The following is a 26600-nucleotide window of genomic DNA, read 5'->3' on the forward strand; positions in this document are numbered from 1 at the left end:
TCTGTAGCAGAAGCAAGTTATTTTGTATCAGCCAAAACAAAATGAACTTACCAGCTTTTTCTGGAGACTTGTCTGCTACTAGCTGTGGGATATGAGAAAGAAAGTATTAGTATATGTTTGTACCTTGCTGAACTTGAGATTAGTGACAAAGGTTAATTTATTAATTACTTAGGAATAACTGTCTTTTAATAAAAATATGTAGTGTAATAGAGACACTGTAGTCTTACCTTATTCCAATATTTATACCACTTTTAAGGCAAGTCTGTCCACACTAATTTGAGTTATTATTGCTTATTAACACCATGTGAGGGTAAAACACCTACTTTGCTAAAGATCTGTAATTTTTCTGATATTTTCAATGGGTGCAGTTGGTCTTCGTTGTTTATTTCAGCATGAGCCTAAAAAATCCACATGTTCAGGTACACTAAAATAGTTTGAATATTTGTCTGTCAGTGCGTTTTCTTTTGGAGTAGATGCAGGTGATTATGCTAACACTAATTAAGCTGTGGAATCATTAACATTGTGATGTGATAGATTATCCAGTCTTTGGCACTTCTAAATCAAACAGTTTTTACCTTGAACTGATAATGTAGCTAAACTCCAAGACATACAGAGATTTTGGAAGAAACTTGCAGAAGGAGTTGGGCCTTGGACCCTAAGGCATATATAGATCTGTGACTTGCGGTGTTCCACCTATAATAGTTGCAGTGAACCATTTTGGTGATTTGCAACAAAGTGCTGCAGCTTTGAGCAGTTTGAGTTTTTTCTTCAGTTGCCTTGTGTCCTGTCTGCCTAGCGAAAGCTGGAAGGACTGGGATCCTCCAGTATCTTCTATGCACTTTCCTTTCTTCTTGCTGTTAGAAATTGCAGACTGGTTACTTAGAGTTCATGCAGAGGTCAGAACATGGGAATCTACTGGCAAATATTTTTTCTTCCTCCTCCAGTTTACATTAGGGAATTAATTTTTGTTTCTTTGTTGTTTATTTTAGCCAAAGGCTCTTATCTGTTTCCCCAAACACATTTTGTTGCATTTGAGGCTTAATACTCATATTGTCTGAGGTGTTTATTACACATTTTAACAAAAAAGGTGAGTTTTAGATTTTTCTTGGAGTCATGCTGGCAAGGAATTTCTTCTGGTTAGAAGGTTGAGTTAAAAGCCTATTAGTTTTTACCAAGAAAAGCTCCGAAGCAGGCTGAAGTCGTCTTTACAGCTCTGACAGTTTTAAGCTACTGTTGACATATGTTTTCACTTGTAAATGTTAACATCCATATGTGCCTACTCCACCTTTCTTTTGTGTTTATCTGTACCTATGAACAAGGTCTCAGTGAAAACAGCGATGTCAAAATAGAAATACCATCAACTTTATTCAGTGTAATTTTTGTACCTTTGAATTTTTCCTTTTTGCCTCCATTTGCAATAAGAAACTAGTAACTTTTTGAACACAAGTGGTAGGAAAAACCCATTGTGGTTTTTGGGTCTTGATTCGGTGGCAGATGGTTAAAGAGGGATATTAGGTGAGATGAACCTGGGGCTCTTTTTGTGGTGTAGTTTCCTCTCTGGCTTTTGTTGCAGGTTGCTCCTGAGCTGGGTTTTATGTTTGGCTACATTGGTCAGAGGAACCAGGCAGAGGGGATTCTCCTAAGGATTCAAAAAGTCCTTTGACAAAATTTGCCCTGGTAATTTATTACCTGCTTTGCCTGGCAGAGGCTGGGTTGGTAGCTGGGCTCAGTAATGTTTCAGACTCCTACACTGAAACTTGCCACTTCTCAGCCTGCCCACATGCTGCACCTGAAAAAGAGCACCAAAGGAGCAGAGCAGGGCTTTGCAAGGGACACCATGTATGTAGGCAGGAATTTGGACCTGGCTGCTGGAGCACCAGACTGTTTGCACTGACAGCAGTTGCAGGGGTGTTCTGTGTAATCAGGAATGGGAGGAAAGCTTGCCCCTTGTCTGTAGTCTCCTACAGAGAGAGGGGCTTGCTTCATGCACACAGAGCAGACTTCAGAATGCAGACTTGATCCTTTTAGAACGGATCAAAATAATAATCACAGATTGGAGTGAGAAGAACAAAGCTAAACAAAAGTTCTTTTCTCCCATTGTCACTTGGCACCTCTTCCTGCTCTAAGTGCACAGCCAAAGCATTAGTATTGAGCTGATGCAGAGAAGTACTGTGTACAGTTGTTCATAATATAAGCAAGCCTTCTTGTATACAGTTGGATGTAGGTCACCTGTTTTCAGCTAGTTGAGGTGTTGTTGATCATGTTTTGAGTTTCCACCTGGAAAAAAGTAGTTGGAGAATAAATGTAGTCTGTGCCCCATTTCTCTTAGGCTTCTGAAGTAAAATAGAAATTGTAAAAAGCAGCAAAACCCTCTCTTCTAAATATACACAGATGAAATGTTTTGATATAGGCAAGTTTACATACAAATCTAATGATGGAGGTCTCAGTCATACAAACGTTTGGATGTTTACCCACAACCAGGGAAGCAAACAGCAAACACAGTTCCCAGCTCTGTTGCAGCTCTTTCCTTATCAAACTCCTCCTCTTGTTTGCTGTTGCCTTGCGGTGCTTTGGGAAGAAAGAGATGGCTTGGCATTCCTTTGTGTATTTTGGGAATTCTTTTGCTAAAACTAGGGGTGTTCTGTGTTGTCTCTGTCACCCACACCCTAACCCCCACCCCCCTCCCCTCCTCTGTCATTGCTGCTCTTAAAATCAAAATTATTTTGCAACTGCTGAGCTACCATCACCACTCTGCAGGAGAGACAATGAAAAAGGCAGGAATGTATCTAATGACCCATGAAATCAGTAATCCTTGTAAGCAGTTGGTTGGGAAAATAAGTCACATGTCTTTCTTCTGGATGTCTAGGGTGTTTCAGAAAACATGCAATAGGAGAAAGTCTGTCAAAAGAGTACTTGCTGACTGTTGTGTGTGCATCAGAGCCTGAGCAGCTGATCCAAGAAAACGTTTGGGAGCTGCTGTCAGATTTGTTTTCAGATATGGTGTCTGCAGGCTTGCAGGAAGTCCCCACAACATTCAACGATTAGCCTTCAGCTTTTTCATTAATGTGAAGTTTTTCTTCAGTGAGAAAGTTTTTCCAAAGGTTATATGTTCAGGAACGTACTGCAAGCTCAGTAATAGTTTCACAACTGGTGTTTTGCCTGGCTTTCTTGCTGATCATGGAGATTGTCAGGAAAAAAAAGGAAAATGTTTTAAGTGCTGCTCCTGATGTCATTCATTTCCATAACTTGTCGAGGTATAAAGGCTTATTGATTTGTGGTTGCTGATTAGAGTGAACAAATGAGTTTTAAGTTGTTAAATTGTAAGGTCGGAGCAATTAATATAGATAGATGCATTTTCAGAGGCTTTTTTCATTTTTGCAAAGATAACAAGTTTTGCCTGTTTCTGTACCAGCAGTGATAGACATCTTGCTTAAATAAACTGAAATAAAATACAATGAAGCCTTTAAAAACAAAGCATGGAAGGAAGGGGCAGCAATTTATTGGCTTATTGTGTTGATGACATGCTAAATACACAAGCACAGAGTGCACAGTTTGAGAGGGCTTAGCTCAGGATCTAGTTCAAAATCTTTTCATTAATGTGTTATGCTGTCCTTGACAAAAAGGAATTCTTATGCTTGGAGACTGTTTTGGAGACCTTAGTGCTAAGAACCAAACCTTATCTGGTTAAACGCTATTGAAACTGAAAGCTGTTAAAATAGTAGTAGGTGGGTTTAATGTGATAACTGAAATCACTTTGCATAAAGATCTCTCTGGCTTCAGTATGTGCCCATGGTCAGCAGGTCAGTTAAATATATTTTTACTTAACTCATAACTGCTCTGCTTATTTTGAGTAATCTCTTCTTCCTGCAACAGAACAATATTTCTTCATGTAATTTCTTGCAAGTTATGCTTCTGTAGGCAAGGAGATGAGAAGTGTTCCTAATAGCAGCCCCTTGGAACTGTTAAGTGATTTCAAATTGCAGATCTAAAGTAATTAATTAAAAACCAAACCAAAACAGAAAACCACAACCCAGTGAGGTTGAACAGTGACACTGGCAACTTGTCTTGCAAACTCTGCTAATTTGATATACAAGTCATCAAGACACAATAAAGTAAAACTGTTGCACCACTTGTAGCAGCCTTAAAGAACTTTATCCTCAAGGTTGTGTAATAAGTCCTGTATCTTTTTTATCACAGGGAAATGTTTTTCTTTCACTATGGGACTTTGCTGTGTTATGTTTCAAATAGTATGTGTACTCTAAAACTTTATGTGCTAAATACAGGCTTCAAAGCTTTTTTAGATTTCAAAACTGAAAATCATTTAATTTAGTCTGTTGCAAAAAGCCACAAAATTAACAGAACAAATAAAGAGGAAATAGTGTTGACAGATTCCTCTTCCTTAGCAAGATTATTAAAAATACTGACTTGTAAGAAGGTCTGTGAGAAATAGTTATAACGTGCAGCAGGAGAACTTCTGAAAGAAAATCTTCATCTGTCCTCTTGGTTGTTTTGTGAAGCTGGTCAGGGACTGAATAGAAAACACTTCTACAATAAGCCCTAAATTTTAAGGGATATTAATTGTATTAAAGAATATACAGATTTTAGGAAAGCAAAAACAGAAGCAATACTTGAATGTTACTAAATCCAGAGTCCCAAAATTTCACTTTATTCCTGGTGCAGTCTTCTACATGCAACTGTTTTCATTTTAAGTATTTTTTTCTTTTTTTTAATAATGAAATCATGCCTAACACTTTCAGAATTCTGTGGGCCGAATCCCGGCTGCCTGCTGTGCCCGATTCCTTACTTAGTGCAACAGAAACTTCACTCATTCCCATTCATCAGTTTGCTAAAAAACTGCTTGTATGTGTTCAGCACTGCAGTTACTGTCTCTCTTCCTTTGGTTCTCAGATATCATAAGGAGGATGAAATGTTTCTAGTGTGTAGTACTTTCAGCTGGTTTGTTTTTTTTATTATTATTATCATGTTTCTTTGCCCCTTGCTCAGAGGGATAATGTGTACTTACGTCCCAGTGGATCAGAGTTGCTTTAAGGCAGGCTGTTACTTTAAGCCAGTCTTATTTCTGCTCTCCAAAGTTGCAACCCTTGAAACTACAGGCTGTGTGATACTAGGTTGTATACTGAATATGAGGATCAGAGATGTCCTTTGCAGAAAGATTCCAGAAAAGACCAGTTTTAAGTGGCTCCCACTCTGACTTGTCCCTGAGAAAAGCAAACCTGCATTAACAGCTCCTTTTGTTCCTGTAGCAGAAATGCAGCAGGGAGCTTTAGGGTAATTTTCAACCATTTTTGGAGAAATATGCACAGTGAATGGCTTTGATGCCTGGTCCAGTCCAGGCATAGATGTGGTTTTTCAAGGGGTGATGTTTGCAGCAGCATGTGACTGAGTAAGTGTACACTTCTGTATCTTGTAGCATTTGTTGAGAGTTGCAGTTTGACCCAGTGGTCATCTTGTGAGCATAAGTTAGGACTTATGTCTCCTTTTACCTGTAAACGGATGGGATGACTTTTAAAAAAAGTGCACCTTTACCTGCTGAATCCAAGCTTGACTTGGATTTGACTGTGGGGGAATCAAAGCTCCCGTCTGGCCACCCAGCCACCCTCTTTGTAACTCTCCCCAGTTCAGAGCTGCTTCTGGCCAACTTCAAAGAATTTTCTTCAAAGGCTTTCAGCAGACACAGAACAGCCAGGCTGAGGTTGTAGTTTCCAGCTTTGACAGAGTTAGCAAAGTCTCAGCTTCTTGAGGAGTCCTGTTCTCCTTATCCTGTTGTTCACTCAACACACAACAGAATGCAAACTGCTTTTATGGGGGGCATTCACTCATCACTTAAACTGTGCAGCAAGAGGGGAAAGTGCTAGTGAAAGGTACATATATCCAGCTCTGGCAGAACAAAGGAACTTAAAATTCAGCTGTGGAGAGGGATTCCATATTAGTTCTCCATCTCCCGTGAACACAGAATTGTCTTTATAACTGAAGTGAAAGGTTTAATCCTGCCCTTAAGGGATTTATTTTTCTTTTTTTAGCAATCTTATTACAACTCTTCTCATTCTTGTTAGTTCCACAAAGATCTGGTTCCTCTCCTCAGCTTCCTCTGAGATCTTACTTCTCAGCAACTTCCTATAACTATTATAAAAATTTGCTTAAGAGAAATAGTGTGCGTTGCTTGGCAATTTGCATTCTGTTTTATTTGGCAATGTGGGAACTTCTGGCTGTCAAGTGTCCAGTTGCATGAGAGGACACTGCAGCTCCTGCGGGTGCAATTGCTCTGGAAATCTCAAGCAAAATGGAGGCTGGGACAGCCACATCCTTTTTGGGTTGGGGTGAACTCCTCTGCAGCTGGCTGGGACCTTGGTCGTGCGAGATGTGCTCCGTGCATTTTCCTGCCTTAATAGCCTGAAACTCTTGTGTATGTCTTTTTTTGGGGGACCCCCTTCCTCCTCCAAACCCCAGAGTATGTGTTCTGTTAGACACTGTTCTTGACTAAAAGCTGTCATGGCTTCAGGAGGAGCCAGATAACAGTGGGACTGGGAGAGCTGCTGAAAAGTTTCTGCCCATGAAAAATAAAAGGGGGAGGGGGGGAAAGGACCTGGTACAGCATTTTATGTGAGGTACTTGGTGTTCTTCAAAAGTAGACACAGAAATATGTCAAGTGCAAGCCTTATCATGTTCTCCACATCCTTGGGGTTTTTAATATTAATAGTTTCCTTTAAGACAGTGGCCCTGAGGTGGAGTGTGGTTTATACTACACACTTGCCAGGCTATTTATATATTTAAAGCCTTGTTCTTGCTAGTGGAGGCAAGAACTGTGGGAAAAAGTGCTAAAAGTTGTCATTTTTTTTCTTCCCCTATTATTTTAAAGCACCCCTCTTCCATATGGAGAAACAAGAGATCCCACTTTCTGCAAAAACCAGAGGTTTGCTGCTTGTCAGAACATTAATCCAGAATCAGTAACAGAAAAGATACCTCAAATAGTGGTGATTTTTATTAAACGGTACAATTTTTTCTTTTACATAAATAATGAACATATAAAAAAAATATTCCCCCCTCCCCCTCTTTCTGCAATAGCTGTTACTGGAGTGGAAATTGGGAAATAAGACTCCTGATACTGACAGGCACTGGGTGTCCTTCCAGTTACAGCCGTGAATGCCTGCAGCTCTCCACCCCAGCCTGGCATGTGCCACAGGCTGGGAGTTGTGTGCTGGAAGACATTATCAGACAGGAACTTTTGATTCATTTGTGTGCACAAAAAAAAAAAAAAAAAAAAGGCAATTTTGGCTCCCATCATATCACTGAGATCTTTCATTGTCTCAGTCTTGTTTTTAGAAGTCTTGACGCTGAGTGGTGATTGAAAAAGCTGTGCTACAGGGTGGAGGCTTTCCTCTGCTCGAGGCTTGCCTCTACCCAGTCTCTTGTGCCAAGATGCTGCTGATGCACCCACTCAGGATTGGGAAGTGAGGCTGAAGGTCCTGCCAGCTTGGCCAGGTGTCAGAGCAGCAGGTGGGAAAAGCAGTTCACAGAAGCCATCGTATGGGAGAAATGCTAAACTCAGTTCAACCTGAGCAGCTACCCCCTTTTATATTTAGTTATTTGCTTTTCATTATCATCAGGGGGATCTAAATTTTGCAGATTGATCATAAAGATGCAAGAGGTGTGCACACTTGGGTAAATGGGGCAGCACTTTTGGCTGATTGCAAGTTGTGTCCAAAGCCATAGAGCTGGAAACATCCAGTCTCTTGAGTAATCACAGTATCCCTGCTGGGACATAACTGGGTATAATGCCTCATGAGAGCTGTGTGGGTACTGAAAGAGTAGTTTTGTGTATGAATGGCCACTTTCTAGGTAAGAAACTGCACCTGCAACACAGCATTTTTCTATCTCCAGTAAAGATAACAATAAAAGGAACTCTTTGGGCCTAATTCAGAGGTCTGGAATGCTGCAGTTACAGCATATATTGGAACACAGATTTCCAAAATACCCCAGACTGGAGAATTTTATCTTGCTGTGCATACATGATGTGAGTCAGAGTACTGCATTATGATTTCACTGTTGTCATAGCATTGTCCTGCCTATAACTTTGATTAATTATATGACTTTTGGGTCTACGTTCTCACTATTTTTGCCTGTCAACAAAGCTTGGATTAAGAACCCAAAGCTGGGTTTCAAACCTCTCTTTCCCCAGGCTTCCCCAGGCTCTTAATTGCAGTGAATGTGTTTTAGATGTCTCTATACAGGCTTGTTGAGTAGCATTTAGTCCCACCCTGAGCAGTAGAAAGTAACAAATATCATTCTTATCATTGTGCTCTTAACTACATTTGGATGAGGGGCATGTACTCCCTGGCCTCTAACAGAGGACTTTAATGCTGTTCTCCAAATTACTGCTATTTAATGGGATTATGCAGGAAGCTAAACAGAGAGGAGCTGGGTCCAGTTTTGGACCTTCAATTTAGGAAGGATGTTGAGGTGCTGGAGCGTGTCCAAAGAAGAGCAATGAGGCTCATGAAGGATCTGGAGCACAAGTCCTGTGAGGAGTGACTGAGGAAACTGGTGGTGTTTAGTCCGAAAGGAGGAGGCTCAAGGGAGAACTTTTCAATCTAAAACTGAAAGGAGGTTGTAGCCAGATGGGGGTCAGTCTCTTCTCCCAGGCAACCAGCGATAGGACAAGAGGGCACAGTCTTCAGCTGCACCAGGGCAGGTTTAGGGTTGGAATTTAGGAAGAAGTTCTTCACAGAAGGGGCGATTAGGTGTCAGAATGGACTGCCCAGGGAGGTGGTAGAGTCATTGTCCTTGGAGGTGTTTTAAGAAAAGGCTAGAAGTGGCACTTAGTGCCATGGTCTAATTGACAAGGTGATCATAGGTTGGACTCAGATGATTTCAGAGGTCTTTTTCTACCAGTTCATTCTGTGATTCTGTGTGAAAAAGAACAGTCCATCCATTTGTACTTTGCTGCCTCTCCACTTTGGTGTGCAAACAAATGCCTTTCCCCTGTGCTTCTTTTAACATTTATTTATTGATTTTACAGTATTATCTGCTCCCAGAGCTGTTGACCTCTAGGTGCTGATAAAATGTGAATATGTCCCAGACTCACCTTAAGTGCATGCAGTTCTGCAGTAATCAGATTTTCTTTTCAGTACGACATAAGAAGAAAACAAAAAATATACATCTTTATTTTTGCATTTCATGGCATAGATACAGGAAAACAACTTTCCACCCCAAAAAATACTTTCAAAGGGGAAAAATTGTGGCAATTCAACTGAGTGGTGAGGGTGGAGGGTGGGAATGGGGAAAGTCTTACAGAAACACAGAACCCCCGAATTTGGCAAGTTAATTTGACTGTTTGGTGTGACCTCATGTTAGAGTGGTTTAGCTTGGGGTTCTTTCTTGCCTGTGTGGTTTGTGTTTAAAACCAAGAACCACAGGGGAAGGAGTTGAGGTGAAGACGGTGGGAGAGGAGGGCAACCCATTTTTTTCCCAGTGGTACATCCTTGTTTGTCTTTTGTTGAAGCCCTTTTTCTTCAGTAGGCCATGAACTCTGGTCTCCTTTATAGCCAGGAATGTGTTTTGAGCTTGGTGGTAATTAAGGGCAACTGGGCACACAGTGAAGGACAGGTCTGAGCCAGGCTCTGGGAGAGGGAGCAGTGGCCCCGCTCTGTGCTTTGCCCTTGCCTCTGTGGGCCAGGCAGTGAAGAGATTTCAACCTGAATCTGCTGCGTGCCAGCCAAGTGCTGTAACCATTTGGCTGTTGGGGACTACTTTCACCGTATTGTGGCTGAATATAGTGCTTTGTTGCCTTGGCTTTTATTCCCTGTGCTCAGCATCTGAATGTTTTTGTCATGATCGAAATAGTTCATTTCGATCTCCTGCGTTGGTTTCAATGCAAGTTGGAGGGGGTTGTCCTCGAGTGAACCCTTCTGTAAATTCAACCCAAATTCATGAATAGTTTAGTCTTCCCTGAAACTATGTTTCTTAATGAATAAATGATTGAGCAAGGGGAAAAAAAAAACCTTCCATTCAGAAACAGCAATATTAAAATTTGCTAGACCTGTTTCTTTACTGTTACATAGTCTTTAGGCTTTTTAGGAGCAGTGTGGTTCCACTGCAGCCAATAAGCAAACCTGATTTCCGCAATCAAAGGAAGGCTTTTATTTTGTTTCAGGGTTTTTTGAGGTTTGGGGTTTTTGTGTTTTTTTTTTTTTTTTTTTTTAACCTATTAATTTTAAAAAGAGAACTTTGCACCAAGAGCTCTGGTACTGCTGTAGATATGGTAACACAAGATATCTAAGAGGCCACATAAACTCTATCATAATAGAGGAAACTGTTATGCATTTTAAACTCATTCAAAGGTGTTCTGTATCTTGGATGTCTGTTCATTGTTTGAAATGAAGGAGGAAGCTCTGGTGCTTTGTTGGGAAGGCTGGTTCTGCAGAAGATCAGCTCAGTTAGAAGGTGATGTTTTGGGTCTGTTTTTGGGTAGCTCTGCAGATACTGTTTCTGGGGTCACTGAGCCACCATTTACATCCAACTTTTCTGATGGTTGCTATAAATACACTCTGCGTTCTGTTGGTGGCATTACAGTAAAATTTATACTAATGAAATTAATGAAAGAAACTTCATGGGTTGCATATTATAGGGGCTAAGAATTGATAGATACATGAAATGTTCATATGACATGGGAGAGGTATGTGAAAGAACAACATAAGAGCTTAAAAGGTTACTGTGATAATATTTGGGGATGGGGGATCTTCATATAGTGTTTGTTGAAATAAGAGGGATATTAGGAAAACTGGAAATATCTTTCAGGATGCAATTCTAGTTAAATCAGGATAAAAAGTAGAATAAAATACTATCCCCCTCTTCAGTTGTTTCACTCTGTCTCCAGTATGGGTAGTTCCAATGTAGGGTACAAAGGATGTAATTCAGATGAGATAGTTTTGGTTAAACTGCAGTACGAATGCTTTGAGTGAGTTAACAACACCATAAGTGCAATTTGTTTTCTTTAAATATGAAGGTTAAATTCTTATAAGTCATATCTAACTTGAGTTTTTGAGAAATTGGCCAGGAAATATTCAGTGGCAGATGTTGGATCAAAAAAATCACAGATATTTCCAGAGAGTTTTTCATTTAATTATTGTCTTTTATTGTAGTACTTACACCTTTCAGTGAGGATTATCCCTGGGCTGACTTCTGTCAGTAAAAAGGTAATTCTTTTGGTTTCTTGTGTGCTTGGGTTGTCTGTGCTAGTGTTGCATTCCTGTCACCAGAGTAATAGTGTTTGGATGAATGAATGAAAGTAGGTAACTTCATGGTCTCACATTCCATAATGAAACATGTTTCATAGTGGTTGAAGTACATTCAGTGCAAATTTTGGGGGAGGGAGAGGTTAGGATTGTTTTGTGGTGTTATTTTCTTGGGGTTTTTCGTTTTTTGGTTGTTTGTTTTTTTTTTTGAAACCACAATCTTGAGACGTGAGTGATACTGTGTCTTCCTTCTTATGTGCAACAATGTCCTATATAATCAGAGCTCATCTTTTTGGCTACCTACATCTGAACCCCCTGGGTAACTGTGCAGGAGCACACACTTGCTGGTCTCTCCTCTGTTTTCAAACAAGAAGGAAACCCCTTAGTCATCCAAACACTTTTTTGTTTGTTTGGCTTACTTGTAAGGAATGTGCTTTGTAAGTGTCTTTGGGAGACGGAGCAGGAACTGGGCTTTAAACCCTGAAGTCTGCATTTAAAGTGGGTTCTGAACACAGACTTCACAACATGTAGTTGCTGTTAGAAGCAGCGTAGACATAAAAACCCTGGTGCAGGGAAGAACGTGCTGTAACAATGGACTTTAAAAAGTTCTGAGTCATGCAGATGGGGTATCACTAGAAAAAAAAAAGTAGAAAATAACTTTATAGAGATGTTCAGTGCTTAGGGGTTGTCTAGACATTTGCCTTCATGCCTTTTGGCATCTGGAGGCTCATGTGTCCAAATACATGGTGTTCCCTTGACAGAAAAAAAAGGCTGTGGGTACACTTCCATTTTTGTGGCTTGAGTCAGGTGATGGATCAGGCATCTTTCTAAACTAGGGCCTTGTCTACACTAGTGTATTCAAGCTAATGTATTTCTCAGTCCTTTGAAAAGTCTTTTAGCTTTGCACTGGGCAGTCTGGGTGCAGTGAACAGTGGTCTTTAGTTCGACTTGGCTTGGTTTGCCTTTGGTCTCATTTATATGTGTCTTCTTAGCCGAGCCTTTCATCTCAATGAAACTCTTCCTGGTTAGTGTCTGCAAGATGCCTTCTCACTGAGGCTGAAACACAGGGTGGAGGTTCTGCCATGCAGGCAAGGGATCAAACCATGTGAGGGTGTGGATCAAACTCTGTTGGCACCTCTTGCCTATAAGGCAAGTTGTTCTAAAGTGCTTTTTCTTGTTTGTTTGCGTTCTGCAGCTGAACTGCTGCAATGTAGTTGCTATAAGGAACAAGAAGATAGTTTCTCTTAGAGATGAGGAGAGGCTGCCATAGCCTGTGAAGGATTCACTACTTTATTCTGGTATGTAATCATTCTTATAAATGTTTTACATTCTATATTCAAACCTGTTCTTCAGGTAGTCATGTTTCTGTCAGCATTATATAACTCTGTGACATTTTGACTACCTCTGTTAGAGACAGAAGAGGTGCAAAGGAATCCAGCTTGTGAATCACTCTTGGTTTAACCCTTGTTGGAAGGTGGGGAAAGAGCCCAAGACTACTAAGAGAGGAGTTCAGGGAAGGTGATGTGAAAGTCTGTAAAACCACATCAATTAAAAGGTGCAAGATACTGAGGTTTTAGCAGCTGGAATGCAATTAACTTCCTCTTCACTCTTATCTTCCTCCCCTACCTGTACATTTCATGCAGGTGAACACCATGTGGCATGTAGCAAAGGTCAATTATTTATGACATCTGATCCAAGGCTTTGATTTCTGACTCAGCACTCTGAGTTGGTATGTAGTTTTTATCGTGCTAATTTTAAAGACCTAAGAAGATCCCACCCATCACTGTGGTGCAGAGCACTTAAGGTTTGCATTTTACATTGCTGCTTTACAGGATTTACTGTTGGCAAGCAGCAGTTTATAGGTGGTTACAAATATGTTATCCCCCTAATCTCAGGGAAATCTGGCTATACATGAGCAAATACAGTAAATGACTTAACCTTTTGTGACATGCACATAAAATATGATACAAAGCCTGGAGGACTTAGTTTGATCTTTGTCTTAAAGCTAGTTTAATGTGGCTTTAGTATTTGAGTGGGAAGATGAAACTTTGCCCCATGTGTGCATGGTAAAAATGCATCACACTGAACTGAAGGGTTTCTTCTGTAAGATTCTCCAAAGCTTTTGCTCGAAACATGCAGACACATTTACATGGGTTTTCTAGTCAAAGCTTTGGGACTTGTCAGCCTTGAACATGCAGATGAGAAACTTTGGAAGCCTATTTTTAGCAGATCAAAGTTTGTGGACTAGGTATGTTTTAATGCAATACTTGAGTGCTATTTTTCATAGCCTTCCCTGTTTGTGTGGGTTTTTTTGTGGGGGAGAGAGGCATTGGTTTGGTGGATTCGGGTTTTTTGTTTGGTGTTTTTAGCAAATAAATAATAGCAGTGAGTGTGCTCTAGCTAGCTGGTTTGGAGTATGTCCTTGTTTCCTCCCTGAATATGATAGAGGTATTACGCTTTAGCTATTGCAAAGTATAAAAAATTAAACACTGAACATCAGACCAGAAAGAAATCTCTCTATTTGGATATGTTTTACTGCCATTTGTTATTATCTTGGTTGGAAATGCTTTGCTGCTGTTTGTTGTAGGCATTGTTTCATCTTTTAACATGATATCCATATAAATCTGTACGTGTATGAATCATGAAGTTCTTGTCCTTCAAGGTTTCTCAGGATTTTGCAGTGGTGCAGGAAAACAGTTTATATAGTTTAGGTCAAGGTTAGAAACCTTTCATAGAAGTACTGATATTTTTTCAGTTTCTGTATTTGTGGTCTGTTGAGGACAGAGGAGCAAAAGAAAATACATCTAATGTTTTGAAGACTTTGAACATATAATCTGGGTGAAATAAAATCAAATCTACTCCTCGGACTTTCAGTTTAAGTCAAAGAATAATTAATTGAAGGAATTAATTGATGTGTTGTTGAAGATGCAGCAAAAATGAAGAGGAAGGATGAGGAGTTGTGATTGATTGTAATACCTGGTACTCATCTTTCATCCTGCTATTTTGTATATAAGCATTAAGAGAGGCTGTCTAAAATACATTGAGGATCCTTCCTTTGAATTTCTGTCTCAAATATACTTTAAAAATAATTGCACTAAAGGGGTTAATGAGAAGAGAAATACCAGTGATGCCCTCCCCTACCCCCAGTCTCTTCTGCAGAGTCAATGCCTGACTTGTGTTAGTACTTTTTAATATTTCACTTTTTTTTTTTTTTTTTGTTTTTACCACAGTTGAGGCAATAGTTGCTACTACAGACTGCCAAAGTGAGAACCTGCCAAAGTGCTTGGAGGATGGTACTGCACTTGTGCTGCTCCTTTCTGACTTTGCATTAGGGTCAGATGCTGTGGAGGCCTGTGTGACACAACCATTCCTAACAGTGTACCAGTACTTCTAATAAAACTTCAAAGTGCATTTAAAGTATTTTGTCAAGACAATCTGTTAATCAGAAGGCTGCCTGTATAAAATATATACGTATGTGTCTTCAGAAACAGAGCTTGTATAAAAGTTTTCTTTTTAACATCTTGCGTGCTTAAAATTTGCAGGAACCGTCATCAACTGGAAGTGAATTTCTGATTGAAATAGTTGTTCTTCATCATTAAATTCACTGGTAGTGGATATTAATTCAGTGGCAATACAACAAGTTTGGATGAAATTGAGTAGATTTAAGGAATATTTGTCCTTTGTTTAATTGTGTTTTTTAAAAGGTTATTTTCAGTAATCTTTTATGAAAACCTTGGGCTTTTCTGTCAAGACCATGCAATGGAAAGAAGTATTTTTCTGTATTCTGATTGTAGTATAGGTAGCGGAAAATCTGTAATTGTATGGAAACAGTGAAAGCTATTGGAAGCCACATCAGTGGTACTATTGCTCTAAGTGAAGAACGACCAAAATGTTGGGAAAATTGACTCTTGGTTTTGAAAGCTTTCTGTGTTTTTTTTCGAGGCTAAGCAAACACTGCACATTGATATAATATGTAATTTATTTGAAATGAACATGTTTTAAGACTGATAATAATGTAAACATCTTCCTCTTAGATATAAGAGTTTGAAATGAGTTACTAGCTGTTTGATCTGTATCAGAGCTAAACCAAATATACAGATCAGCAGGAACTCCTTCATGTGTCTTGGAAGGAGAAAGAAGCCATGGATATTATTTTTTTAGAGTAAAAAATTTGCAGCTGGTCAGGCTGCAGTGTCGGTTTGATCTCTGGTTCTGACCCCACATCATCCAGCCTTTTTCCTCCATACTCAGTCCTCCCAGATGGCCATGAAGTTGACCTTTTAATAGACATATCTATTGACTGGTAAATGAGAGAGAGCCCATGTTGTTGTCAGTGAATAACTTCTCATGCAGCCTCAGTGTATTCATAGAGGCGAGTCTGGTGATGGGATGATGGCAGAGCCAATTCTCATTCCTGTTTCTATTCAGCTTCTGTTCAAAGAGGAGGAAAAGAGAGACTCTACCAGAGCCCTAGATGAACTTACTGGAGCTGTACAATGAGATCTTTTGTTCCCTCCCAGGAGTACTACTACATGTTTTGAACGCTTGCAGTCCATTTGTCTTTTGCTACAGTTTAAATTCATTAAAGGATTAAATGGACTGACAGTTGCAGGCAAACCTCAAGGGTATTCCTTCAGCCCCATGTTGCTGTGTGAAAACAGCATATGGGAAAACATGGTTTAATCAAATTATTTGTGTTTGTGGGAGCTGGAAAAGGTTTAACATCACATTTTTTACTATAAGGCAATTTGCATTTGTTTTGGAGAAGTCAATCAGATGCTACTTTGCTTTTAGGTCCCATCAAAAAATGTAGATTCAGCACAAACCAGTGCAGGTGAAGATGTGATATGTACTAAATAAGCACTGTGAAGAAATTTTAAGGTCCAGCCTGTAATTTATTGCATGAAATTACTTCCCTCGTGACAGGTTTGTGATGCATGAAGGTGTACTGAGCCAGGCCAGCTCAGTGTGGTGTCATTATCTCCTGCAGTCTGCATCTGAGCTGGTGTTAACACCTGCGTTACACTTTACACTCTAACATGGTCATCCTTAGCCCTGGACTTTCCAGAAAGTCCACTTCTATGGGATTTTAGGCCTATTTCCCTGCTGTTAGTCCCTCAGGCTGAAGTTCGATGGTTTTACTGGGGCCTCTAGTGGTCTCAGACTGCATTACCCAACCAGAGCTGCTGCTTGGAGATGGGGAGGAAGGATTGCTTTCCTCCCTCGCTTTGGATGGATTTACCGAGCTACAGGGCAGAGGCAGTGCCGTACAGGTAACTTATTTGGATTCTAGTGGAGCATTTTACATGGAGTTAGAACTGAATGTGCTGAAGGAGTGTAAATAAATGGTAATAAACGGTAACAGATCATGAAGGAGGAGATGAAGGTTAGCCCGAAAGGTCTCTGTTTTGGGCAGTGGTCACAGGCTGTTTTCTCCCAGCTGCACATGCACACCTCATTGCTTTTTAAATTAGGAAATTTTTGCCCTGGTAAGGGCAAAAAGATACTTTACTTAAAAAAGTGTGGAATTAAGGCAGGAAAGAGCAAAGCCGTCACGTACCAGTGATGAGACTGTCACCAAACAAAAAAAGGATTTTGTCTCTAACAAGACAGTTTTGAGCTCTGTGTGAGCAAACTTGTAGGCTTTCACAGGCCATGGTTCTCCTGCCATCAGACAGGGTGTCATAAATGAGAAATTTGATCCTTATTGTCAGTGTAAATAATCTTTCTTGATGTTGTCTTTGAGTTTTGGTGTAAGTTTTAAAATTCCTTCATGACTGGTTTTATTTGGAAAACTCTCAAACCAAATCCAGCTCAATGTTATTCTCCTTGTAAAGTATCTTTTAACGCTTCCCTGAGCAAAGACTGTACAGAGTCCAAAGTGTCTGGCATAGAAAAGTGAAATCTACTTGTGATAAGAGAGAAACTTGAGAGTGCCAATTGCTCTCAGCTAAGCAGATCTGAAATAGGGCTCTGTCAGGCAATGCTGCTCACTTTCGTGACTGTGCTGCAAAGACCAGGCGGCTACTGGCGCTGGTGTGCATTTTCCATGGTGTCTGGGTGGCCAACCCTGCTGACTTGGCGACAGTTAGTGTTGTGTCATTGCCACCAGGGTATTTTTTTTTCTTTTTTTCTACCTTTTCTTTTTTTTTTCATTGAATCCTTCTTCTTCCAGGGTGTGCCTGAGTGATGACTCAGAGTGAAAAAATAGTACTCTTGAGCTACATGCAGGAATGTGGCTTGTTCACATAAAATAAAAGTTGATGCTTCCTTAGTTTTGGAAGAAGGCAACTGGCAGTGTTAACCTCCTCTTCTAAGAGGAACTTTTGGTTTTTCGATTCAGGCATTGCTCTTGCACTGACTGCAGTTCCATCTGACTGCAGTTCCACCCATGTCAGCATGACATGTAACTTGAGCAGGATAACAATTTGGGGTTTAGTAAGTAGTTGTTTTAAATATTACTCATTGCCATTGTCAAATAAGCAGACTGTTCTCTTTATAAACTCCTTCAGCAGCAGCATCTCTGAAAAGACATTACATGTACAACTTACATGGGTACAATGACAATGAGTTATGCAAATTATTTAAAGTTGTTGAAACATTTCAACCTTTCTCTGGGATGAAGTTTTACTGTTTCCTCGGTTGGAGTGATCCGACTCTACTGTGAGGTTGTTTGCAGCACTTACTGCCTGTAATTAATGAGGACCTGGAGGTTTGGGTGAAACAGAACTACTACTGGATCACATGGAAAAGTTTAATTTAAAAATTTAATCTGGAAGTCATTGGAATTAAGTCTAATGGTGCTTCCTAGGGTCAGTGGTGAGAGAGAGCTATCAGTTGCAATGCAATTGTGTTTGGAGTCTGGGCCTATTGTCAGCCCATTTCCTATGAAAATCTGTGCTGCTTGGTCTTAGGTATTTCTGTTGCTTCTGTGTTTTATGTGTGCACAGGTAAGTGAATCACTTCCTTGTACCAAACCACAGGAAAACTTACCTGAGAAATCTTTCCTTGAAGGCAGGACTTAGGAAGGAGAAACGAATCTAACAGGTACAGTTCAGATGAGATCCATTCTATATTTTTCTCTTTATTTTGGATATGTTATCCAGAAAACTCATGGCTCCTGGACTAGCCATCTGAAAAGCAGATACAGGTAAAACTTGGACAAAAATCAGGAGAGGAAGAAAGAACTTGCTCCATATGTTCTGTCACAAATTTCCATCTGGTGTCTCATCTTGGCTTTCCTACAAGGCCTTGTCTTCCGCTGCATTTTTAGTTCACTGGAGGTGCTGTGCAAACCAGAATCTCCTCATCTGTTTTCATAAAAACCAATGGGAAAAATTATATTTGGTCTTTCTTTGGAGAAAAGCTTGCTTCAGGGAAGGCAAAATTTAGAAATGTCAGGGGTAAAATATAAATACATGCAAAGTGGAAATAGTCTTTACCCTTTCACATAACTACATAATAGCTCAAAATAGCCTGTATGGCTGTTGACTGCTTCAGGGCTTTGCATAGCTTCCTACTGCTAAGAGGGTCCAGCCCCACCCAGTTAATAACAAACACCAGCTCATGTTTCTTTCTTTGGAGTTCTGAGTCTCCATCTGGTCCTATGCAGTATCATTAGCAGAGATGCTCATTTAGGGTTAAAAGAAGAGAAGACCCCAAACATCTTGCAAAAACGTAGTGGGTTTTTTACCCCAGGATAAACCCACTTACACCAAACATTGTGTGAAATGGTGTTTTATGTATGGGCTGTGAGTACCTGCCCAAGATACCAGAGGGAAAACAAGTGGAGCTGACACTTGGTGCAGCGTATTTTCCATTTTTCGTTGGAAGGGAATGCATCATGTTATTGAGATCAACTGGAGTTAATTTGAATCAAAAAAGGACTATTGTGGATTACAGCTAAAATTAATTTAGCAGAGTAAATACACACTAGAAAGGGGAAAAAAGGAAAACCAACCCCAAATCCTAGCACTGAATCTTCAAGGAAACTATGTCATATAATTAAATGTTAGCTTCTGACTTGGCCTCCTGTTGATTATTTCTTCCTTCTAGTAGTAAGGACCTGATACAGGAGGGCTAAGTATTCACAAATGCCACTGAAATTGGTAAGTGAACTGTTTAGTAGACCTACGGCACACAGCCTCAATCCACCTTGTCTTTTTTTCTTTTCATACAATAAGTACAGGGGAAAGCACTTGCTTTTCTTGGCTTGGCATATCTTTGAGATTTGGAGTCACCACCTCTGGAAGTGTTCAAGAGGTGTCTGGATGTGACACTTGGTTTAAGGGTGATTATGGTGGTGCTGGGTTGACAGTCAGACTAGATGATCTTGAAGGTCACTTTCAACCTGATGATTCTGTGTGAATTTCCCTGCATTTTGCAATCGTATAATGATTTGTGCTTGAAGTTTTCTGCTTAAATGCACAGAAATGCTTTGCAATTGAAGATTTTTGACACTTTATGAAGAAATTAGAAAACAGGGCAATATATTACCCAAGTGTATTTTAGCTCATTTTCCAGTATCGTATCTCTGGCACCCTAGAACCCAGAAATTGCCAAAGTAAGGCTTGTTAGTTGAACTAGGTCATATGGGTTTAAGCACATATTTTTCCCCGGTTCAGGTGATCTCATTTTTCTTGCCCAGTGCTGTGAGCCTACAAACTTAATTAATTTGGAAATAATATGGAAATTAATGAGATGAAATAGCCAGGAGATGGATTGCAAGAGACAAAAACATTTTATCTTCCAAACCCCATCCTTTCTTGTTGTAGGACAACAGTCTTCTGCAAGAAGGTGTCACTCCCTGCTGATTTAGACTTTACACTCCCAGGGAAGTGGGAAGACGTCCCCAGCTGAAATAGCAGTCAATATCTTAAAAATCCTAGAAAAATCAGCAAGTGTTAGAAAGCTGTATCAATCTGTGGATGCAATACTTGGGCAATCCCACTTCTGTAACTGTGGAGCTTCCCAGTGGCATTCTGGGGTTTAACTTTCACTTACTTTGTGTGACCTTGAATAAAAGCTTTCTGTGGGAATGCTTTCTGAATAAACCTTATGCTAAGTATGAAATATCAGAGGTGACAGAGGTGTCTGTAAGTGACCAAGTTATTATGCCTTTGCTGGCTAATGTTTGTTGGCTGAGCGGTGGTGACTGAGCACCAGCAAAGCCGAGCCTGGAGTCTTAAAATCATCATGATGGTTGCTGTGTAGTGGCTTGTCCTGAAGCCCATATTTATGAATGTGGGACAACTAATGGTAAGTGAACATAGCAAGGGGAAAAAAAGGTGTGAGATCGGGGTTATATGGGGTAGTGATCTTGTTACATTGTGCTGTTGCTTTTGTGAAAGGGTGTTGAGAAGCAATTTGGAGACCACTGTGATAGCTTGGTGGTATTTTTGTGGAACTCCTCCAAGCTTGAGAGGATGGGTGGATGGAGAAGATAAGATGTAAAGGTACACATTTGAAAGATGATTAGCTTTGAGAGGGGTGTGAATAATTTCCTGGCTTTTTTCTTCTGAGTCACAGGGCACACACTGGTAGCACAGAAGAAATAGTAAGCTGTAACCTCAAGTGGTGTTCTCAGAAAGGATTTGTGGTTAAGGGGTTTTTTTTTTGGCTGGGATTTTTTGGTTTGCTCACTTTGACTGTTTAGGCAGCTTCTTAACCTTGTATTTACATGAACCACACCACGTTGTTTGTTTTGAAAACTGGAACACCCCAGGCAGGTGGGCTACTGTGCACAAGGGTTTTTCCCCAGTGCAGGAACCCTAACTTTATTAGAGGGTACAGTTTGTCAAATATCAGTGGGACTTGATCTTCTCAGTCACTATTTTTGAAGAAGTTTTCCTGCAACACTTCCTATTTCTCCCTCAGTAAGATTACCTCTGAGACTAATAATAATTCCTCAGGCAACCCAATGTATACCTGAGGAGGGTGGAGCTGAACTCTGCATGTATGACAGTCAACCAGCTCCTGGTCGGTAATAAACTGCACACATAAGGAGCCCAGGACAGACCTTGTGCAAGTGCAGGTGAATTCCTCAGCTCCTCTGGAACATGCAGCCTTTGGTCAGGCACTAAGCATTGCTGTGTGACGCGTGAAAAGATTCATTTACCATCACATTGACAGTGATGACTTTGTGTATACACATCTCTCCTGTTTTTCAGTTGAAATCGTCAGTGTTTAGCATTTTGCTGTCTTTTCTTGGGGGGGGGCTGTTCCACCCCTACCCAAAGCTCCACAAAAGTTAAGAAATTACCCAACTGTAGATATGAATACTAGATGTTTGTAGGTATTTGTGTCATTGAATAAGAAAAGAGGAGATGGCAGTGTTCATGATATATTAGATGCAAACACAAGGAGAAGCAGGTGTTCAGTGCAAATATCCTCTGAAATAATAAACAAATGTTTTGTATAAATTCTCTTTAAGTTCTTATAAATACTCATGTAAGGCTGGAGAACAGTTTGGTTCATGGCTGGTGTTGAAAAATACAGCATGGAACAACTGAGTCAGGCAGGCTGACGCTTGGGAATGGGATCACTTGTTTTGTGTGGGTTTGGGTTTCAGAAGGAGGCCTGCCTGTCACGTGATTTTTTTTTTTTAATTTGATTTTTTTTTTAATTTGGTTTGTTCATAGTCTTCTGGAAAGTCAAAGGAGTATTGTGAGACTGTGTGATGAGCAAGTGGAATGATGGGAAGCTGTTCATTCATCATGTGACAGGAATTTTAGCATAACTTTCCTTTTGTTGTTTGAACATCCTTAACAAACCCACATGTCACAGTACAACCAAGCTTCTAGCAGCCTGGTCATGATTTGCCATTAGATCAGATAGCCATAAAACAGGAATCAACACGCTCATTGTTTGAGTTGGCAGGGGTGGTAAGTAATGGGGTGGTAAGGAGGAGGGGTACAGGAGGCTTGGTGGTGACATACCTGTTTCACAGCCATGTGATATCTGTTGCTCCTGTTGCTTAGGAAGGATGCTGTGTCCCTGAATTCAAAATTTGGGTAGAAGGAGGTGAAGAAAGTTCATCTTCAGGTAGTTTTGCAGAAAGGAAAGTAACTAAAGGACAGGTTGTAAACAATGTCAGGCTCTTGCTTCTGTGTCTGTAGGGCTGCAGAAATCACTGTTGCTTAGTCCTATGGCATTTCTTGTTGTTTTCATTCTTTTTGCAATTTCCCTTTCTTAATAAATAAAACACCCTTTTGGATTTTCTTTTAGATTGCCCTGCATTTCAGGGAATCTTGCCTCTTGCTCCATCATTCAGTAGCTGTTTCCACAGAGCTTAGCACTTCTGCTCTGAATACTGCATGGTGGTGTTTTCCTGCCTTTCCTTGGGTGAAAGACTACAAAAGGACTCTTGACCCAAGTGCAGACAAATGTTTCCTCACTTCCTAATAGCCTTGCAGTTTGGCTGAGCTCTCAAAAATTCAGAAAGGTTGAGGAGGAGCCTCAAACTTGTACACAGGACATTCGTGTCCCGTGTCATGTCTGTTGCAGGCTGAGTTGTCCGTGAGGCTGTGGTAGAAGAGACTAGGAATTAGGTCTTTGCTTACAAGTGCTCTTTTGCCTGGGAAGTGTGCCCAAACTCTTCTTGCTGCTGCACTGAGACCATCACAGGCTGGAAGGGTGCCTCTCCACTTGGAGTTTGCTTCTGCTGCTCTTCTCCTTACTGTAAAGCTGGAGGGGTGGTTTTTAGTGTTGTTTCTGCTCAGCTGGCCTGCCTCATCTTTGTAGAGAGTGTTTTTTGTAGTCTCTCACTGGGAGAACCAGATTTAATGGTGTCTTCTGACTACTTTTTAAGGGTCTGCTTGGGCCCATGAATGTGGCACAAGGAGCTCCTGCTCCTGGAGCTACTTGTGGCACCAGCAACATGTGAGCTGAGGCAGGGGTGAATGATTTAGGATTCAAGCATTCACAGAATCAACTAGGTTGGAAAAGACCTGAGATCGTCAAGTCCAACCTTTGACTTAACACCACCTTGTCAACTAAAATTAAAAGAACCTACAGCACCCAGTATTGCCAGGCAGTCTGTCAGATTGTTGTGGTATAGCTGCTTATTTTGAGTTAGCTTGTGGAATTGCACAAACAGCGAAGGAATTGAGACCTAATTGACATCTGCCATTTTTTTGTGGGATGGTGTCAAAGATGCTAACTAAAGGGTCTTTTGACTAAGGTATTATAGGTTTGGTTTTTAAATTGTTATGAGCAAAATAACTAGCTTATGTTATTCAAACTTTTTTTGTGTGTGTGACAGAATAAACTAGTTTTTGAAAAACTGGAAATAAAAATTTTACCAGCATTTTTAGATTTTTTTCTCTAATAGTTTGGTATATTTTTTGGTGTTGTTTTTATGTAGATTTTTTGGTATTTTTAGGGAATTATTTTGCAGATTGAACAGTTTAGACTTTTTAAAATTGATTTCTCTCTCCCCGCCCCCCATGTTAATTAAACCAGTCCTTTTTTTCCATTTGAACTTCTGGTATTTTTTAAGTTTTAATTTCTTTTATTTATTTTTGTTTTCCAGGTCAGATGTACAATTGACTGTAAGTATAATTCTGTGACTTGCTTTTTATTTTTTATATAAGTCTCATTATCTTAATTTCTTTTAAGAAAGATCAGACATTATCAGCAAATTATTAAAAAAAACCAACCAAACTTCCTGAAAAAGTTCTTAGAAATGGTAGTTAAAAACGTAGACTCAATTATTTTAGTGACTCTAATTCCTGCAATGCATTTAAGGATGTTTAAATATATAGATATATAAATACTTTTCAGTTTGCTTTTCAGTTTGTAAAGAGTTCTGGTAAAATCAAGTGCAGGTATAGAAGGAAGATGGGAAAATAAACTTGAAGGCAACACAAAACAAACAAACCCTGAAACAAAAAGCCACCCAAAGTGATGCTTTTAATAATTTTCTGAAGTGAGTCTAGAACTGCTGTACTGACCAAGATGACAAGTTTTCACATGGCAGAAATTTCTAAAAGTATATGCATATAAGTTCTATGTTAGTATTGAATGTCAGACTTATATGAGTTAGCTTTAAATTTTAGGGTCTGAATCAACTCTCTTCACACTTTGGGCTGTGCCACATCAATATAAAGTTTCTTGCTGTAGATATATAACGTCTGTTCCTTACTTGTGGGAACACACTGCGGGACTATGAGAATTTTTTTCCTCATGTGCTGAGGAGAAGAGGGAAAATTGCTATGCCAGGTTAAACTTCTGATAACAAATGAAAAAACACACACAGAATGTGGCTGCAAATTTCTTTAACTCTGTTCAAGCAAAACTGCACTGAAAAGAGCAAGTTTCATCCGAACTGTGTGTAGTGTCAGTGAACAATTGAAATAATGTGGTGGTCCCTTGATATAAATCAAATAATCTCGCAGAAGTTGAGAGGTAAAACCAGGAAATGCACAGTGAAACTTTTGTAGAACAAATTGAGAGAAAGGAAATGACTGCAGATCTGTGCATGATGTCTCTAAAAACAATATCTATCTACTTCTGCAAACGGGAAGCCCAGAAGTTTTGTAAAGACACTTACTGTTTGGTGTTCTTCTTTCAGGCACTGAGGATTGCAGCTCAAAAAATGTAACTGCAGAACAAGGAACCAGTAGTAATGATAATTTATCAGTAAACTCTGCAAGTGGAAACAAAACATATGGAGGTGGAAGATCGATCAGGGCTGTGTCACCGTCTGATGGGACAATAGGTGATGGAAGCAACGTAACACATACGTGGCTTGAAATGTGGCTGGGATGTGAATCGTCAGGGTGTTTTGCATTTTTATATTGTATTAGCATTTTAACACTCTGAACTGTAGTCCAGAGTGCAAAGAGCATTGCAGGGGCATGGATCCAACTGCTTTACTGGAATAGAGAATGAGCCAAAGAAATCTGTCTGCACAGCTGACTAGGAGTGCAACTTCATGCTGTGATTGGCTCATGGCCTTGAAATAGTTCTATTCATGTTAGACTTAGGCCCCCTTCCCTGCTTATTATGGCTTTTTAGGTTACAGCTTCAACAGTGGAACCTCACTATGACATATAGATTTGAAATGCATGAGTAACAGGGTTACAGCATGCTGTGTCATGTATCTAGAGGAGGGGTGTATGAATCTTGCTGCTAGAAGGGCTTCTCTCTTCGGGGTAGCCAGTTTAGGAAAAAATGACAGCAGGTTGTGTGTTCCAGTCTTCCTCAGCACCATGCATGAAGTTCACAGCTGAGGCAGCACAGTAATCACTACGGCACCTAGATAGTTCTACTCCATGAGATGAAGAGAAACTTGAGGAATTAGAGTAGTTTGGAGAGCTAGCCAGGTGTGCCTTGCAGTATGGAAGGATGGCTTGATTATTTTCCCAGGCTGATTAGTGTTTTACAGAGACCAGGGTAGGGCAGGGAGAAGAGCGCTTTATATGTTTATCAACAAATACTCTTGTGGGTTAACAGATTTTTTTTGTTTGTTTGTTTCACAGCGCCCAGCCCAGTTTATGATCTCAAGGCAAAATATGTTGGTATGACTTCTGTCATCTTAACGTGGTTAGTGAACAGCGCTGCTTCGAACTCCTACAGGATAGAGTATGGAAATGATACCTTTATGAAGAGCCTGATGACCAATGAGACCGAAATAGAAATTACCGAGTTGATCCCTGGGACAATGTACAATTTCACCGTATTTGCAGTAGCAGATGGTAGTGAGACAGAAGGAGTGCCCTTATGGGTGTATACAAGTAAGTCACAGTTACTTGAAGCCCTGTTTCCAGTGGTCTGTACTTTTCTGTGCAGGTCAGGGCTCTACCTACCTGTGTGAGGATTGAAATTAAATACTGTTGTCTGTATATTTTAGTCCTGGACAACTAAAATATATCTGGGCAATATACAAAGAATGAGATGTTAGGGTACAGCAGAAACATAGCCCTGATGGTTTTGTTTGTTTGTTTTAAATTATCATGCTTCCCCTCCATCCTCATCTCTTCCCTGCTCACCTCTCTGGATTCCCAGGGGAAGCTCTGGGAGTTCTGACACAGTGATGTCCTACACTTCTGCTTTGAGGTGTCAAAGGGAGATGAATGCCACTCAGAATGACTTGTCTTCACTTCTCTCTTAGCTGCCCAGTGGTGCAGCAGGCTCCAGCAGTGCCTGGCAATGTTGTTGGGCTGCTCCTGCACTCTGAACCACGAGTGGTGGGAAGGGAATGAAGTACTGATGTGCCCGTGTTTCTTCTGTCCGTGCCTGTGAGCAGCTGTTCTTGCAGGCTGACAGATTGTTGTCTTTCCTTTCACAGAGCCCAGCGCAGTTCTTGATCTCAAGGCAGAGTATGTTGGTGTGACTTCTGTCAAC

At 40.2% G+C, this 26600-nt stretch overlaps 1 protein-coding gene across 5 annotated transcripts in view; it reads left to right on the forward strand.

Moving 5' to 3' along the window:
- The window catches only part of PTPRJ (protein tyrosine phosphatase, receptor type J), a 70201-nt gene that overhangs the window by 22438 nt on the left and 21163 nt on the right, over positions 1-26600 (forward strand). For 4 of the 5 annotated variants that reach the window (XM_027651256.1, XM_027651257.1, XM_027651255.1 and 1 more), the window contains exons 2-4: positions 23785-23803; positions 24826-24989; positions 25732-25990. In XM_027651256.1, the coding sequence (XP_027507057.1) occupies positions 23785-23803; positions 24826-24989; positions 25732-25990 (442 nt within the window). Of the gene's footprint in view, positions 1-23784; positions 23804-24825; positions 24994-25731; positions 25991-26600 lie in introns of all 5 variants that reach the window. The other variant, XM_027651254.1, reaches the window with a different exon arrangement.

Source organism: Corapipo altera, unplaced genomic scaffold (genome assembly GCF_003945725.1).
Source record: "Corapipo altera isolate COAL_440 unplaced genomic scaffold, ASM394572v1 78, whole genome shotgun sequence".
Classification (NCBI taxonomy): domain Eukaryota; kingdom Metazoa; phylum Chordata; class Aves; order Passeriformes; family Pipridae; genus Corapipo; species Corapipo altera.